General features: G+C 37.7%; 1 protein-coding gene across 2 annotated transcripts in view; it reads left to right on the top strand.

The window, feature by feature from the left end:
- The window catches only part of DSCAM (DS cell adhesion molecule), a 401860-nt gene that overhangs the window by 271052 nt on the left and 112033 nt on the right, over positions 1-18775 (top strand). For both annotated transcript variants that reach the window (XM_086739932.1, XM_086739937.1), the window contains 2 exons: positions 14388-14584; positions 17650-17746. In XM_086739932.1, coding sequence (XP_086596058.1) covers positions 14388-14584; positions 17650-17746 — 294 coding nt within the window. The remainder of the gene's footprint in view (positions 1-14387; positions 14585-17649; positions 17747-18775) is intronic.

The following is an 18775-nucleotide window of genomic DNA, read 5'->3' as shown; positions in this document are numbered from 1 at the left end:
ACAACTGAGTCAAGTACACAGCATAAATACAGGAATATTTCAGGGACCACACAACTTTAAGAGGTTTCCAAGTTATGCTTGGCAAGTCTTTTAAAATATGAGTTTGGCTCTTTTCTTTTCTAGCTGTATAACTACCTCAAAAGACAGCAAACATATGTCACATTTTCTGTAGAAATAATTCACTGTATAGATAATCAGGGTGTATTTTTAGGAAAACTTCAGCAATATTCAAGGATGTTCGGCACTTCTGCAAAGCAACTTGAACACCTCGAAATAAAGGAAGGAACATAACAACATCTGTCAAAGAAGGTGGGAAATTATCTTCTAGGAATCCTTAATTTTGCCACAGAAAATAGAGTAAAATGAAAGTATCCTATGTGGCATTCAGCAAGTCTAGCCAAAAAAAAAGTCTTTTTTTTTTTTTGCTTCATTTAATTTACTATTTTCTAATGAAGTACATGATCAAAAATAAGGCAGAAATAAGAGAAATGGCATCATTCACTAATTGCATAACCCTGAACACCTTGTACCCCCTGTACTACAGGAGAACTTATCTTGTGGAAAAACAGTGTTGAGTAATTAAATAATGTATCATCAAACATGATCACAACAAAATAGGAGACTGTTTGGAAGTTTCAGTTATTTTATTTATTGAAATTTGTGTGCTTGAGTTTACCATTTAAAATAAGTTTCTTTCTTAATCCATATAAGATTAATGCAGAGAGTATATCTTACAATTCTGTATATACTTTAACTCTTACATATTTTTGAAGTCTGCCACCAGTAGAATTTGAATACTTAGCCTTCAAAATAGACTTCTGTCATTCAAGTTGTGGGATTCAATACTAATGGAAGATGAAACAAACTCTTTGAGCCAATTGCTGGATCTGGAGAATTGGACAAAACAGCCTGTTTGAATAGTCTCCCATTTTCTTTCCTAGGAATTGAGGGGAAAAAAACCCCTGTTGTTCACAAAATGTCCTGAAGGTATCTAACGGGATCAATGACCCACTTACTAGACGGAAAAGAAAGAAAAGAAAATAAATTGGAGTGGAGAAGCAATCTGCTTTTATCAACCTTTTCCTTGCATAAGTAGTTCAGATGATGTGGGAATCTGGTGGTTTTGTCCCAATTTAGCCTTGTAGTTGCAGCTGCTTTGACAGTGACAGCATCTAAGTTTTTAGAACATTCATATTCAGTTGTTAGTTTGTCATCATGCTGATATTTTTATTATTTTAATTTATCTTACTAGTAAGGAAAGTGAAAAAGTCATGTCATTTTTCAGCATCTTTCACCTGTGAATGCTTGGTGAAACAATATGGGACAAAGGTGTAGCACTTCTTTAACAACAAGGGATTTTTCACGCCAAATTTCAAAGAACAGCCAGATTTTCCATCAGTTAACAGAGAGCAGAAATGCAAAAGCTTCTCAAGATAAAATCTCATGATGTTTTTTACAGGATCTTAGGTAATATGATGAGTTTTTCATTACAAGCAGTTACCGGAAAGAAAATCTGGATTCGAATAGTTATTTGCGGAGGAGAAGTTGCATGGGTATACAACACTAGATTGTGTCCTGCCCATCAATCATGCAATCTGTTTTTAGTAAGAAACCTAGAAGCGCTCATCCATGGGGAAATTCATTAAACAAGAAGTAGACTAGAAGCTGACTAGAAATTAGTGGTAACTTTACTTCATAGTAAGTAAGAGATTTTTTTTCTTCTGATTCAGTAATACCATGGTTTTGTGCATTGTGTTTTACTTGGCAAAACTATTATTTCAGTTCCTCGTGGAATGAAGTCAAGAGTTCAGCTTGCTGAAAATTACTATTTCATTTCTTATATAATTTCCAATGTTTTTGTGGACAGAAAAATAGAATATTAGATATTTGCACAGACAACAGTTGAAAATAAATGCTTAGAAATGTTCAGAAGATTCCATCCATTCACTCCCCACCAGTAGATTTCACATATAAATTATTGCCCAATGTACTGGTTCCCACTAGCATAGAGTTAATTTTCACAGGAATGTGGGAGGGGACATAGCTGGTATAGCTTACCAATTAGCCAACAGCTGGGATGGCTTACCCAAATTAGACAAAGGGGTATTCCATACCATGTGATGTCATGCTCAGTATATAAAGTGGAGACTGCATCAAGGAGAGGTGAGCTATTGTACTGTGAATCACATGCTTAGTATATTCTGTTATTGGGGTTCCCCCCCCCATTTTCTCTTCCTTTGCTGTTCTGCTAAACTGCTTTTATCCAAACCCATCAGTTTTGCTTTTCTTTTGCTCCTAATTCTCCTGCCCATCCTACTGTGGGGAGGAGGGGGTGCGAGCAAGAGGTCGTGTGGTATTTTAGCAGCTGACTGCCACGACCCAGGCTCTGAGGGACCAGACCAGCCATGGCTGACTGTGAATCCTCCCAGATGTCTCAGGAAGATGGTAGTAAAAGCTGAACCAGAGTTGTGGAGGTCAGAGCTTCATCTCACCCATGGTGTCGAACCACAGGCATGCTCAGGGTCTTCAGCTTCATCATACGAGGCTGGGAAATTCTGAGACCCACATTTCAGCCAGAGTTTTCAGCATTTTCAGATTAGCTGTTGTGGAGCCAAGGAAATGAAGGGCATCCTACTTTCACAGCTGGGAACATGGAAGGCCTGATCTCTTCTCTAAGCCTGAGCCACCCACTCAGTCTCTCCTGGGCAGTGCCACGCTATAACCAAGGACCAACAAATCCTTTCTTTCTGTGTAGTCATAAAAAGTGAGAGGGTATCCCAAGAAATAGTGGTTAGATGTGATGCAGAGAAATTAATTTCAAAGCCTTGCTTGGCCATCCTTACATCTTGATATCCTTACAGCCAAGCTATAAGCTATACTGGGATGAGTACTTCTCAGTCTATTATAAGAAATCTTTCATTTTGCAAATAAAATCAAATATTCATTGAGGCAACTGAAGATAATAAACTAATAGTTTTAGTCTGTCATTTTTTACTTTGCATTGTTGACCTTACCCAAGCCTGTATATAAAGTGAAATATTTGACATACTGGAAAACCAGAAAATGGGGAAGGAGAGGCTGAGGAATTTAGATGTAAGGTTGTGTCCTCAAATAAGCAGTAATCATTGATCATATTGCTTGCTCTGAGTGTTTGTAGTCTCTCTTTCTGATATTTTCAAAAGTAATGGAATGCGGAGTTATAAACAGTTTTCAGCAATTGCTTTTCTCAGAGACCACATTCTCACAAGAAGTTTTGGGTCAGAGAAATTAACTGTTCTCTCACAAAAAAAAAAAAAAAAAAAAAAAAAGACAGTCCAAAGTTCCAACAGCAATGGGTCTGAAAATCTTCCTACCAAGTTACAAGAATCTTTAAAATGCATCATAGAAAGAGCAAGACTGCCCTAATAAAACCTGAACATAAAACCTGACCTCCCTGTGTATGTGACTAACAAGGTGGTTATACAGTACATAAACCCACAATATTTCATTGTAAGTGGCTATTCCTTTTATAATGGAATATAATTTTGAAAAATAAAACCAAAACCGAGAATCATCAAATCAGCTCCTGGATTTCCTAAAGACAAACTTTTCATATGAAGATAATTTAATAATTTAGGTAGCAAGTTTAGATCTAAGAACAAATTGTGTCTCTGTGTGTGTTTTAAGGATGTGACTGAAAAAGAAATGTTTAACAATCTCTTAAAAAATAAATAAAATCAAACAAGAATTTTAATATTGCCCCTGTAACTAGCTGCTTCATTTATCATATTCAACATCCATCGTATACAATATGTGAAACCATGCTTAAAAGTGTGACTTCCTTCTTACTTCGCTGGTGGTTACATTATGACCACTGCCATTTTGGCCTCTGATTTAGGTGTTCATTCTGTATTTGGAAGAGAGAATGGGAGTTCCTATTAATTTGAAATACAATTTAAAGGAAAAAAATAAGCCAAGTGCTTTGAACTCTTTGTAACATTCATACTGAGGAGAGGTACTGTGGAGGAAAGACATCTGCAACCCTGTGCCATGTGCTTTCTTCCTGAGATGGATGGCTATAATTTACTCCTGCCTGAAACACTAGTATTTACAATGCTTTTCCTTGGCCAAGGGGTAAAAACGATCTCCAGAGAAATAGAAATATTTTTTAAGAGTGTATTGAAAAAAAGAAATCCACAAGACAGCTGAAGGTCAAGGCAAGAAGGTGATGAGGGTTGCTTTATCTTCTTTTCCAGGTAATGAAATAATTTTCCTTATTTGACTCCATGGAAAACATTTTTTTTTCCTCTGTTATGCGCTCACCTACATGTGCATATGGAAGCACAAACACACGCACACCTTGACCTCAGTTATATTGGAGGACCCCAGTTATATACCAGGACACTGTCAACATCAGAAACAGTAGTGTAAAATTTGGCTTTGAAGTCCTTTTCGTCTGTTCTCTGGCTCACCGCTGGATGAGCATATTGGCTGCTTTAAATAAACCAAGATAACCATAACCCTGGTTCAAATTAAGGTCCACTTCCTCTGGCCTTAGGCATTTGGGTATTGGAGACAAATTGTCAGCCATTCCTTTTCTCTGGAAGCTTTATTAATTGTTCAGTGTAATAGTCCCAAAATATTCAGAGAAAATGCCTAGCCTTTAGATTTGATGAAACACTGCAACAGCATGACAACAATGAATGTAAAAGGCACCAAAAAATCCCCAAGAGGGGTCCTAATTTTAGATTTGATCGAAGTAAACGAGAATTTTCCTTTCTGATTTTCTGCTGTAAGAGCAATTGCCTATTTATGGGTAAATTTAGCTCACAGAAGTATTACCCTGAATGTCTTTGCTTTGTAAATATTCTGTTTATCTAAGCCCCTTTTTGCTTTTCTTTACTTGTATTTCCCTCCTTCCATAAGACATATATTTAAAAAAATTGTTAAGTACACAAGTTACCTACCAGTTTTCCTAGGCTGTGCAGCCTTTAAGATGGTTCCCCAGTCATCTGTCCCATTCTTCTTTTACTGACCAACTTAAAAGATCTGTTTTCCCTGCAGAAGCTGTTTGCATGCTGAGCAACCAAAGTGGAAAATAGACCTCATAGTGGAAAATAAAAGCTAGAATAGATTAGGAATCAAGTTTGTTGTTTTTCAGCAACAAGCAGAACTAGTACTCCACAGATAGTCAGATCATTCCCAAACCGTCCCCAGGTGGTCTCTGTGACAAGGGGCAAATATTAGAATTTTGACTGGAGAAACCAAATTGATGTCCATTAAAATAAATGCCTTCCGAGCTTTTTAGTAGGATCTTATTCTCCACAGCTGAATCTCCTTTCCCATCTTTCCTGAGATAATAGCATTTATTGACCTCCTGAATCTCCTCACATAAGAGAATGTAGAATTAAAGATTAGACCAGAGCCTTAGCACTGTATTCACCTGACTTTAAGCAAAAGTTCTAAAGGTTGGTTGTAAAAGTCTAAGCAGCTCACCCTGAGCTCCTTTTATCGTCAATAGGAAGCCATTCATCATCTTTAAGGCAAGATGAATGGTCCTCTGGAAGGTCTTGTTTCTCCCCAAGGACTGCTGCAGAAGAAGTCCTCATTTGACTAGCTGAAGGCTTGGATGACTAATTTTTAGCCACTTGAAGTTAGGTTGAGATGAATGCCACTGACTAGTTCTGTAAACGTGCTTTACCTCCACACACAGATGAATGCTTTTGTGTATATACAATGCAGTAATGCCTTTCTGTTAGTATTAACATGCAGGAAAAAAAAATATGTATTTATATTGTTTATTTTAATGTACTTATATAGAAAATGCCTATATAAATAGATAGAAAGTTGTATCTTGCTGATTTTAATACATTTGAGTTCTGTTCCCATCATCAGAGTATCAGATGCTATTGGTCTATTTGGATCTATCTGGAAAATAAAAATATAATTCCCTCTGAAAGGCTAGACAAGACTAGTTCTACCAGAGCTCTCTTATACATCAGCAGATAGTATTTCATGGTATTTTAGCTCAGAACTGAGCTGTTACAGACCCAAGTCACCGTGCTTAAAAGTATACTTATTGCATGAATGAGCAGTGAATGAAAACCATTAATGTCCCAGCATGCACTGCTCACCAATACTCATTTTTGTTGTAGCCAGAGTTTCTTAGTGTGTTTCTACTTCATTTAAACCTGTCAATACCTCAGTCAGTGCTTGCTTCTCTTTCCCTGGGAGGGACATTTACACATGTCACTTCACAGCCTCCAAAATCTAAAAGACCCCTAGGAATTGCTGGGTCATAAAATATATCCTGATTAAAGCTTGTGTTTTCCAGTGACTTTCTGCCCCTCTTTTTTTTTTTCTTTTAAACCTGTAAGCTGTTCAGGTATTTTTAATGAAAGGGGACAAATGGGAAGTTTAAAGCATAACTACTTGTAAGAAAATGAGCACTCTCCCATGTGATTCTAGCCTCTGGTTTTTACTGATTTGCATTCAGTAAGTCACAAAAAATTAGAGCGCTGTGCTTTACAATTATGATAGCAGTAACCCTCTCATTCAACATTAAAACTTGATGCCATCTTGATGGCAAACTGAATTCAATTTAAGATCAAAGCACTGGAAAAGTTATCTAAAATTATATATTGCTAGTTTTAACTATTTAATATTCCTGCTTTTTCCAGCCTGACTTTTATACAGGGTGGTGAAAGATCAGAATTGATTTGGAATAGAAATTGGCCCAAAAAATTTATACTTAATGGATACATGTTTATAATGCTAATTTTTAGGCATCTGTACTTTTCAACAATGGCAATGATGGTAACACTAAGATTGTCCATTAATTTCTTGTGAGGGAAAATGCTCTTTGTCTAATTGTTCATAAATCACATTTATATACTTGCTAATGTAATTTTTTTTAGATCTTTGATCACTTATTTTTGATTTGACAATTAGCCAAGCTTTGATGAAACTGATTTCCAAGTGCCTCATGTGGGTTACCATAGTTTGTCACAAATTTCCACAGGCTTTTACTATCACTGACTGCAGGGAGCAAAGCTGTCAGCTTAAAATTTCCCATTTGCTTTCTCTTGGTTATGAGGAAGTGCAGTTAGACAAAAATGGGAATAGAAGCTGCATTGCAAAGCGAAAGAAAGTCACATTCATTTCAGAACTGTGTCAAAGTCAAAGGAAAGACTGAGAAATATAAGCAGCTGCTGGTCTCTTGTGTATCGTTTGAAGACAGCAGTTTGCACTGTACAAACATAAAACTAATGCAAGAAAAGACCTCAGGAAGAGGAAATAATTGCCTTTGCGATTTGAGAGAAAAGGCCTTTTTTATTTTATTAATGCATCTTTTGGTTAAAATTCATAGTTGTCATGCAAAATAAATCAACTTCTTCTCCTATAACGTGACCTGAAACCACTTCTGAGTGAATAAGATATGAACCCTAAATGTTCACAGCCTTTACCCTGAGATATTCAATCAGATCATGAGGCGCTGGTGAAGCTGCCAAGTACTCAAGACATCATTGTCATTCTTATTAAAGCTTAGCATCAAACAAGGCCTGTTCTATCTTGGAAACACATGTTTGAATAATACCTATAATCAAAGTAACTTCATTTATATCAGTGGAATAGCTAGCTGAAATGGTATTTTAGAGTGTACAGAATCCCTATTCATGCTCACTCAGTGACATTTCTTTCTAAAATTTTTTTCAAAGATTACTTTGTATGGATGTCCTAGTACCCTAATAATGCAGTTTTTACATACCACTGAGTCTCTTATTTTGATATTGGATTTGTAATGCAAACTTAGGTAGCTGGAGCATAGACTGATCACATCTGTGTTTAATTTCTCTCTATTATTTATATATTGTAATTCTCATGGACATCACTCCTCTCTAAATAGAAGCATAAAGATGCAGTTTCTGCTGTGCACAGTCTCTTTTTCCATGGCAGTACTGTTTTTTTTATACTGTTCTGACAGAAAATTATTTTGCTAATGGAACTGCTTATGAAGCTCTTGCCTATTGTCCACAAGTCCATTCATCAGACAGTTATAATGGAAGTGTATAAAAAGCTACTAGCCCTCCTTTTAGGGCAGGTTAGGGGTAGAAGGTAATGTCATTTGTTTTGCTTTGTTGTAAATATCAATAAATTTTCTGAATTTGTATGCAGTATAGACTCCTGAAACTAAAGCTGAGTAAATAATTCAGTTTATCATATTCATTCATCAGATTTTTACTTTTCTCCTCAAATTTCTTCTGTTTACATGTTTGGAATTATTTTTCCTAGCCTGGAACCTTAGTGGCAATTAATTTCAAAACATTTTCTTTTTTGATTTGAAATTCATGCCATATTGATTAGTTACGTAATTCATCCAGTATTTTTTCTCTTTGAGAGTTGCATTGCTTACACAAAAAATTCTTTAATAATTCCAAGGAATATAGTAAAATATTACGTTCAAAATTCACTTTGATGAAATAGCTAAATATTTTAAATTGATTTTAAAAAATATTTGTCCTAAAAGAGCATGTCTCTGAGAAGGTTCACAATAGATGAACATGAGTAGGTCACAAACATGAAGTTCATTTTCAAAATTAGTGAATATTGGAGGAAAATAGCTATCATTAATTTTATATTCACTATTTTTGTGAAAATAACTTGTATTCATAAAAATGGCATGCTTATTTTTGTGTCAACATGTCTTTCACGCTTTGAGACATGCAGCTTGTTTTCTAGTCTTGGGTGTCTCTTGAGGATGAGGACCAAGAGCATCATTTCGATCTGCTGGAGAGGTCACAATTTTACTGAGAAACTATATGCTTAAATTGAAGTATTTGAGCAGGCCTGTTGATTTAAAATTCTGTGCTAGATTCAAGACACCATTTGAATTCTGGAGAGATACTACTTAAGTAGGCAAAAATGTCACTTATCAGAAACGGAAAAATGAAATTAGGGTAAGAATTTTAGCAACACGCTCCCTGGCTCCTGGAAGTCTACTAAATTTGAAAATAAATTAACAAATAGAAATCAACTAATTACAGTATGAGACCTAGTCTCCCTTAAATCTATGTAGTCTATTTGCACGGGCTTTCTTTGCCTGAGCAAAAATGGATTGAGGAAGAGGGAATTTGGTGTTGAGGCAGAAAAATCTCATTTGTCATGGACAGAAGAAGAGTCTCACTGTGGCTAACTAGCATGAGAAGACATGCTGAGTTTGGCTTAAATGTTAAATTGGAATTTTAATTAATTTTTCCAATATATATTAATTTCAACTTTAATGCAATTTTATCTTATCACAACTCCTATCCTCATTCAGTATGTTATTTTTACCCAAGGTTGTTTAAACTGTATCAAAGGGCCATAGTCCTTTATTCTAGAAGCTACACAAGAAAAACTGATGGTGTTCATCTTCCCTCGTTACAGCACTAGTTTGCACATCTCTGCAACTGAGCAAGGCATTGCAGGGTCCTGAATGATTAGTGTAAAGAAGAGGCTTTTGAGGGCACAGTTCATCTGCTTAGATGAACAGCACTCTATATTTCTTTTCATTGAGGAAATCTACAATGCCTAGCTTGGTATATATGCTTGCAAGATGAATCCCACTATGGTGACAGACATTTCCCCAGACTCATCAATTTGAGAATGCTGCAGTGAAGGAGACAAGTTATGTGGGAGGACACTCTGCCAGAGCAGAGATCTATAGACCGAGAGAAGTTGAGACATGTTGATATGTCGGGAATCGCATCACTGACAGAGTTCAGAATATGCCTGTTACTGAGCATATTCTCAAATTCTCAGTATGTTCACTTATCTCCAGATCATTATATCATTAGGTTTGTTTATCTGCTGCATCTTTTCCATCCTCTTTCTCAAGAGCAACTTGAATCTGCGTTAATGTTTGGCTATATCAGCAATCTAACTTTCAATACAGCTCAATACACATTGTACAATATCAGATGGCAACTCCCCACTGATTGTGGTGTTGGCTGTGTTGTATTCCTCTCTTCTCATGACATCCAGGTTGCTAGAAAAATACCATTTGGAGACTACAGATAGCGATAGTTCTTAAACATACTGACAACTTCAGTCAGTCTTAGAATCTTTAAAGGATGCTACAAGGACATGTCCTCTTTAATTACAAATTAAAAGATAGAGAGCCTTTTAATTTGCTTTCTTCCCATGTGGCTATTTTCATCTCTGAGCTAAAAGAGAGAGAAAAAAAATCATTATTTACCCTTCCCCCCAGTCCCTGCGTAATTTTTAAAATTAATGCAAATTTTGATTTTCTAGGAATTCGTCAAGGTTTATTCTAAAATCATTCAAAATTTTCTGTTTCTTTGCTCAAGCTTCACCTAACTTTTTATAGCCTCCTTTTGCTGGATAATGAGACTGATCTTTGTCAAGGTAATTCAATGTTTTCATTTTTATTTGCATTCAGTTCCTGATGAAAGGCTCCGTAGTAGCACAGAAAAAATCAGATTAAGTAATTTTTACTGAATCTCAGGAAAGGTCCAAGTTCAGTTTTCTTCAAGAAAGTGGGGCAAAAGTTTCTTGTTTTGTCTGAGCCAGTTCCGTGATTCTTAAGAGTAACCTGGACTACTGAATTTTGCACTTTGCTTTTAGTGATGAAGTTATTAACACTTCATCAGTGTTAAGAGTAAAAAAAAAAGTAAAGAGATTACTCCTTATTGGGGTGCCGCAAAGAAAGGGGAAAACAATGAATTGACTTGGGAAAAGGAGTAAACAAATCAACTCTCTAAACAGAAGTTCAACTTTAAACAGAGAACTCTCCTAAATTAATGCTGCTAGCAGTGACATGCATACCTTGAAAATGGAAATCACCGTAATCTATAAACTAGCTTCTATTTTGTCCAATTTTGACCAATAGACCTTAACAATGCCCAGAACCACATGGCATGCTTCAGAGAAAGATATGGAGAACCACAGAGGTTATAGAATTTGATTAATTTGTCTCATAGAGAAGCCTACTTCAAAATCCTGGAACTATAAATTTCTTGAACATGCACAGCAACATGCCCTTCCCTTCCAAAGTTCTCTTATATAAATACATATCATTATATGTGTGTGTGTGTGTGTAATGTATATTTGAAGAGATGTAAAGGATACACACACTTAATAAGGCATCTGAATCATCTTGATATATTTCTAAATGCCTTCACTTTTTTTAAGATATCCTGAGAGAATATTTGCTGCATATATAGCACAGATTTAGTTTGCTTATTTACAATTTTCTAGATTATTTTGTCAGTAAAGAGCCAGCATATTTATCTCAGTTATTTGCATCAGTAATTTGATTAAAGATAGTTGGAGGATGAAGAAATACATTCCTAAAATATCCTTGAGAATGTGGTTTTGTTACCAGAAATCTTTTGACATAGAGAAAGATAAAAAGAAGAGCTTATGGTTTAGGATCATTGGCGATAAATTGTGAAGAGTAAAAAATCAGCTTTGGAGGAAGGGGAAATATTTAGCTGTGAGGCATTGCTATGGCAATAAGGAATCCGTGTGGAAGATTATGTGAGAGGAAGGGAAGGATGAGCAGGGATAAAGCTGTATCTGAGAAATAAAGTCCTTTTTCTTTACATATTTTTATGCTGCTCTTATTAAGAAAGTTTGTTGGAAAAAAAAAAGAATTTAGCTTCATAAGCTAGCCTCTGTTTTTTAAAAAGCAAGCAAGATAGTTGTGGTGTTTGGTTTGGCACTGTCACCCATCAGGGGTCTTGGCAGACAGCTGCTTAGGAGCCCTGAAAGTGAGGAAGGAGTCTCTGAGACAGGATCCTTGAGGTCTGTGGGATTTAAATCCAAATTCAAATGTCCTGTTTTCTGTGGGTGTACTCTGTGTGCTCCTACCCGTGAAACAGGAGGAGGAAAATCTGCCAGTGTAAGGCTCACCTGCTCCCAGCCCTGAGCCCTCCTGCCTTAGGGGACAGGCACTCTGGGAGCTCAGGTACCTCATGGGGAAGCACACAACACCCCTCAGCTCCCAGGTGGGCTAGGGACATCTTCCCTCCATCACTAGAAAAACTCAAAGTAGGAGATACAGACAGTATGGACAACTACAGCTGTAGAGAAAATAACTTAGGTGGCTTGGAAGGTTGGCATGATTTAATTAGGGATGAGGAATGAGGTTGGAGGAGGAAAACGTTGCTGTAGGGGTTAGAGAACATGTGAGAACCTGAGGAGGTTGCAGCAGGAAGAGGAGAGGGAGAGGTGAAGAGGTTTGGAGTGTGTTGCATTGATGGAAAAAAAAAAAGAAGGAGATATGGAGAAGTGTGAAAAATGAAGAAGGAAAGGACATGTGGGAGGCTTGGGAGATCATGAGGGGAAGAAAGGTGGTGGCACAAGTAAATAATGGGAATGTGGACTCCTTAACAGCCTGCCACTCATTTGAATTTGGTCTCTTATTGATGAACAAAATGTATAAAAGGATATATTGGTCTATTTCAGGTGTTGCAGATGAAGACAGATATGTTCAAGTGTACATACCTGTGCACACAGGGCCCACAGGCCTGCAGTGAGCCTAGTACACTAGCTTCTGTGTTTGGAAACAACAAGCAGATGGCCAAAAAAGTGACTTTTTCAGAAAGTAACCTCCTTGTGGTTACTAATACTTGGACAGACGCCAGAGAAAACTGAAGCTGTTTTCATTTTCTGGAAGACAGAATCAGACTCGTCCTGGTTTTTTTTTCTAATTATTCTTAATTTCATCTCTTTGAGTGCTCCTCTTTGACAAAACTAGTCGGTACCTAATATCCAAACAGATAAACAAGATATACTTCATCACTAATGCAAATCAGTGCCTAAAGATCCTCATGTCTCACACAAGACCTTTCTAAGAGTTCTTCCTGTAATTAGATCCCATTCATAACTACCACACAGCTTCACACAGCCCTGTTAATTTTCGAATTGGTTTGTTTTGGTTCAGGAAACCTTGGAACAGAAAGGGCTGCATCCTGACATATTGTCATATCCAGGCATCAACGGCTCTGGCATGTGAAAAGGTCACGCCACCAAACATTAGCATTTCAGACTAGCAATTACAGTAATTTATTTAAATAAGGATTTATTTTTTTTTTTCTGTCCAGTAGCAATAGATGCAATCTATGCAGGAGGAAAGACCGGGAAGGCCTCAAATCAGGTCCCATGCCAATGTTATCCTCTTAAAATAGAAATCCAGAGATGTTCAGATGAAATGAGTGAGTTGTTCTGAGAAGAAGAGGCAAGTGTTCATGCATAAAAACAATGAGAGTGGGGCTATTGCAGGAGGCAGCCCTGCAGTGCAAGAGCTTAGACAAGGGACTCTTCATTGCCACCTCATAAGCTTTGAAAGGAGTGGACAGATTCATTCAGAAGAGAGCAGTTCTGTGTGCTATCCAGGGCTTTCCAACTTCTCCCAAACAGGGAAAGGGCCAGAACAGAAAGACAGACTCATGGGCTTTCATTCTTCCTACTCACAAATGCCCAGATGCTATTCTTTGGTGGACAAATCATATGGGAAGGAAAGGACAGGCTACTGAGGATATCAAAGAGACCATCCTGTTTAAAAAATGCCATGTTTTGAGAGGTTTGCAGTAAAACACTCTGAGAATTTTTTTCTTCCTATTTCTAGAAAGTTTTTATTCCAAAAAGTTAAAATACTTGGGGTTTAAGACTATTCTTCCTAGCAAAAAAAGTACTTTTTTCAACATTAAAATTTTTAAAAGTCTTGAGTGATTAATGAAGTCAATAATGATGCCAAACTGTTATGCAAATACCTTCCAAATACAATAAAAGCTCAAATCTAGCTAGGTTTATTGTTAGTTCAATTATACTTTCAGTTCAGTACAGTTTAACTATGCACTCAGCACATACATGGGCTGTAAGCTCTTTGGTGCAAAGCCTTTTTTTTTAATTTTGTACAGGTCCTTGTTTAATTGAGCCCTCATTTTGATGGGTCATTATTGTCATACAAAATGGTAGAGCATATATCTGTCAGCAAATGAAACAGTAACTAATCAGAAGGAATAAGAAAGTTTAATCAGTTCTTTATTAGCCCCATATCTGAATGCTTATTACTTAGAGTACCTTTATGTACTGTGAATATTTTAATTATTCACAGCAGCAAAACAAATGGAGCCAGGCTTCCTTTGGATTTGCATCTTCTTGTTTCTACAGCCCCACTGTCCAGTCCCAGCTTTCTCTCCATGAAGTTCCCTTTGAGGCCCATTTTCAGTCTTAAGAAAATTTTCTTACACAGAAGTGAAAGTAAAATAATTTCTCACATTTTTGGTCATTTGGTGAAATAAGGACAGGCTGAACGAGACCCAGATTGAAGGGCCAGCCCTGTGTCAACAGACTAGTCAGCTCATTGAAGAACGATCTTTTTTTGTTTTGTCTGTTTTTAGTTCCAGCTATGATAACTTCTTATCCAAACACCACCTTGGCAACGCAAGGTCAAAAGAAGGAAATGAGCTGCACGGCACATGGAGAGAAACCCATCATAGTCCGATGGGAAAAAGAAGACCGAATTATTAACCCTGAAATGTCCCGTTACCTCGTTTCCACCAAGGAAGTTGGAGATGAAGTGATCTCTACTCTGCAGGTAAGAAAACACAGTGACCCAGGACTCATCTATGACATGAGAATGTTGCTTGATTTGGTTTTGGTAGGGATGCACAATTACCTCTGCCCTACAAGTTCAGAGGCCCATCACTTGCTGCACCCGTGGTGCAGCCCTGGAGAGCTGGCAGCAAGAGGAGGTAGAGGAAACCTCTACATCCCACCTCACAGAAAAATTAGTCTCCATCTTCCCATGCTCCAGAGGTAGCATGAGAGTGAGCCTGGCTCATAGCCCCCATCATCCTTTTTGTCTCAGGGGCAACATGGCTCATGCCTTTAGCCTGCCCTTCCTGGCGCAGCACAGCTCCGTTTTGAGTACACTGCTGATGAGTGCTGAGTGAATATCTGATCCCAGACTCTGACGTGTATCAGGCTTACCTTCACCAAAATTGTTAAGCTGTTTTGAGATAAAAATGCTGTCTTTGAAGAGTACTTTTTCTCCTTCCCTTTCTGGGGCTTGTGAGACCGTTTTACAAAGTCAAGTTAGTCATCAGATTCAAAGTGAGATGGAAGGGAAAGTTACATGTAGATATGTAAGTAGAACATCTACTGCTGCCAGTAGTATTTGGCACTTACTGTACACAGTAGCAGAAGTCACTGAGCCACCTAGCAAATGCTCATAGTCTGCATCTTTACTTCTGCTTCTGTGACAGGCAGCTGTCTGGTGATTCAGGAGCCGTGCATCTTGACTTGCCTGACAAATCAGTATGTGGGTCTCCGTCAGTTCCTAGAGTGGCTGGCCTGGGTTAGACTGAGGGGTTGCATGAGTGGCACTGCTGTTTTGGGAACTTAGCTTTCCCCAAGATGCCATGGAAGCACAGGAAACGCCTGCTGTTCTGGTGTCACCTGCAATGAGTGGGGCTATGACATTGCCCTCGACATACTAGGATACAGCTTTTTCCACTCAGATCTGAAATTTACCAACATGAGCAAGTTATTGGTTTATTTCTTTATATTTTTACATGTGCCTTTATGGAATATAAAATATATTTTTTAAAAAAGCATATAGCTTCTCAATCAAAAATCTTGATTTTCCATTTTTCAGTCATGTTCTTAAAAACATTTTTATCAGGCTCAAGGAAATAATCCTCTACCTCTGTGGTGATTCTCTATATTCTAGTGTAATTTTTAAGGTATATCTCTTTCTTTACTGGCTAGAAGTTGTGTTGGATGATATCCAATAAAAACCTGGTTTTGGTCTCTGTGAGGGAGCTTTGTCGTTGATTTCTATGAGGAAGAATAAGTTCTATGTGTGACTTTGTTCATGTTAGTATATTTGTGTTTCGAATAACGTTTAATTATAGGGTAGACCTCTGTATCTCTCTGCCGTCATTTGTCTTATTGACTTTAATAAGATGATGCCTGGATACACAACAATATTTCTTTTTGGAAGGCTGGAAACCTGCTTGGAGAATTATCTTCTGAAGCAGTTGTGTACGGTAGTGGCGTTCTACACCCATATGTATGTTACTTACAAAACCTTTGAGTTCTGTGAGATAGAATGCCCAAAAATCAAGAAATGTCAGGATTAAGGTTGTCCTGAAGCTTTTAACTCAGTGCTTTTGCATGTGTGCATGATGATGTGGTCTTTAGTTGTATACTCAGCTTTTATTTTTTCTGCAGGACCCCTGCCTCAGTCAGGCATGACTTGGATTTTCTCTGGAGTTGAATTAGGGTTGAGTAATGAAAGACACTGTGTGATGCAAGGCTGATCATTGAAACCAAACTTTTCACAGGTGGCCAATAATTGTGTGTTCTTTGTTTTCTAGGTACTTGCCTTGAGCCCTTGGGGTCTGATTTGCAGAAGTACTAAGCCCTCATAGCTGCAGCTTAACTCAATGGAAGCTGTTATGAACACATGAAATGCTATTTATTGCTAAGGACTCTGAGTGGGGAAAAGAAGGCCCTAGATGTATCAAATTGGGCTCTGAAATGTTTTGGTTTTGTATCTTAAAGCTCAGCCACATGTGCAACTTAACACAGTTTGACAAGTTACCACATCTCAGGTGATAACTCTCCAACATCCTTGTAGCGAGTGAGAAATTAATTCATTTATCTTAACCAGTGGTGAATGGGAGTTATGCTCATAGTACCTTGGCTTTGCTGAGGAATAAAGAGCACGTGGAGTTACTATGACTCAGCTAATATGTGGCAACTTGTCAAGCAGCCCGAGACACATTCATATGTCTAGTTCCTTAATTCCCCATGCGAAATGGTGGTAATACTCTTGATGATGTCAGGGTTTATGAGAATAAATACACTCATGTTTCTGAAATGGGTATTGCATAGGTGAATGTCACAGAAAAGACTATAAGAAAGTGAGTAAGTCTGTCTTTAGGGCACAGTTTGAACTGTGTGCAGTAAATAAAGTGTGGAGCAGCACACTAAATGATAAGAAGAAAGTGATACTTGGAATATCTGCTCATTTTAAAAAGCCCTCTCCCTATTTTATGTTGAATGAAGCAGTGGTCCTGTAGAAAAATATCATTATAATCATGTATGGAAAGACTATGTATAACTTTATATGTTATTAAACAACAAATTGAAAAGAAAACCACCCAAAATTTTATTATGAGGCACCATGCTTGAATACTACAGGGTTCACCACCAGTGTTTGAACCTTTATTTCCTCCACACAGACTTCAGCCACTTGAGATATTTTCAGAAATAACTGGAAACATTTAGAGGCAGCAGGAGGCACCATTTTGTATGGAAAATTTCAGCCAACTGTTAAATACTTGGCAAACTTATGACTAACTGGAAAAAGAGACTCCTAATGAGAAGCTGCAGGAATAGGTGGTGCTCCAACTCCTGACTACACATGTAGAGCTGATAGCCTGCTTCAGCCCAGGTGTTGCTAGTTTCGCTATGTCTCAGTATTTTGGATGCTTTACTATGCGTATGTATGTATGTATATAACATGCAATATCTGTTTATTACTGTCAAGTAAAACAGTTTGTACAATTTTTCTTGCACCACACAGAAAAGCTGTTGGTTTATTTTCTCTGCATGTTGTTCAATCAATCGCTTCTTTTCAAACCACTATAGATTTTGCCAACTGTGCGTGAAGATTCTGGCTTCTTTTCCTGCCATGCCATCAATTCTTACGGGGAGGATCGTGGAATAATTCAGCTCACTGTGCAAGGTAGGAAGAGGACAACATAAGGAAAAAAACACAGCTATTGTAGTACAGTAAGTGTATGCCGTCCTCAGAAATCTGTTGGGGGAGGGAAGCTCTGATTCCTAATTAAATGTATTCCTCATTGCCAAAGAAATGAGGAGCCGCATTAAGATGCTCAGTCTTTTATCTTCCCACATCAGATTAAATCAAAATAAAGGATAAGCTCGAGTCCTTCTAGATCTGTACAAATTAAGAAGGAGATTTTTTCTTAAATACACTAGCTGTCAGTCTACTAAAGATACTAAAATTCTCTCATCTTAGGGACAGTGGGTATGAGGGGGTTACTTTTGCAGGGGGAGAGGAAGAGGTTTGTTTTTGTTTTTATAGAACAAATGTGCTTAAAACCCAAGTTTGAAATAAAGCAAAAGCGATCTGACTTTATCCCCAGAGAAATGTTAAAGCTACTGTGGATCTTTAAACAAAACACTTCAAGTTTAATCAGTCAAAATAAACTGTAACCAGTTCTCACAAGGCGAACTCTAGGAACCTATGCTGCCTGGGGCTGGGGTTCCCCTCCCGCAGGGTTTCGCTCAGGCGAACAGCAGCGAATCCTGGAGTGGCTGAGGTGATGGTACTTGAGATGCAGAGCACAGGCAAGACTCAGCCACTGGCCGCTGCTGAGCTCTGTGCCATGCATGTTCCTGTGCTCGCATGCCTTCAAGTATGCACAGAACACATTTCTGGGGCTTGCAAATTTATTTCTCCCCACTCTTGATTTCAAGTAACTGCAGATGTCAGTGAATGCCTAAGGCAGCCCTGTTGAAAAATTTGGGTGGAGTTTGAGGACAGGTTCTCAGTTACACTGCTACTAATTTCAACTGCCTTGACAATTTAAAGGGGTATTAGAATGGGTATAAATGCCATTTATTTACATCCATAACTCTAGAGGTAGAAACAGGCTTTAATGTAATTTTGAACTGTTATCAAAGTATTCTTTTACTAAATGAAGATGTTTAAACATACTGAGAGAAATTTTAATCCCTCCCTCACCAA

Source organism: Chlamydotis macqueenii, chromosome 1, assembly GCF_036417535.1.
Source record: "Chlamydotis macqueenii isolate bChlMac1 chromosome 1, bChlMac1.mat, whole genome shotgun sequence".
NCBI classification, from domain to species: Eukaryota; Metazoa; Chordata; class Aves; order Otidiformes; family Otididae; genus Chlamydotis; species Chlamydotis macqueenii.
This window is presented reverse-complemented; position numbering and strand designations above follow the sequence as displayed.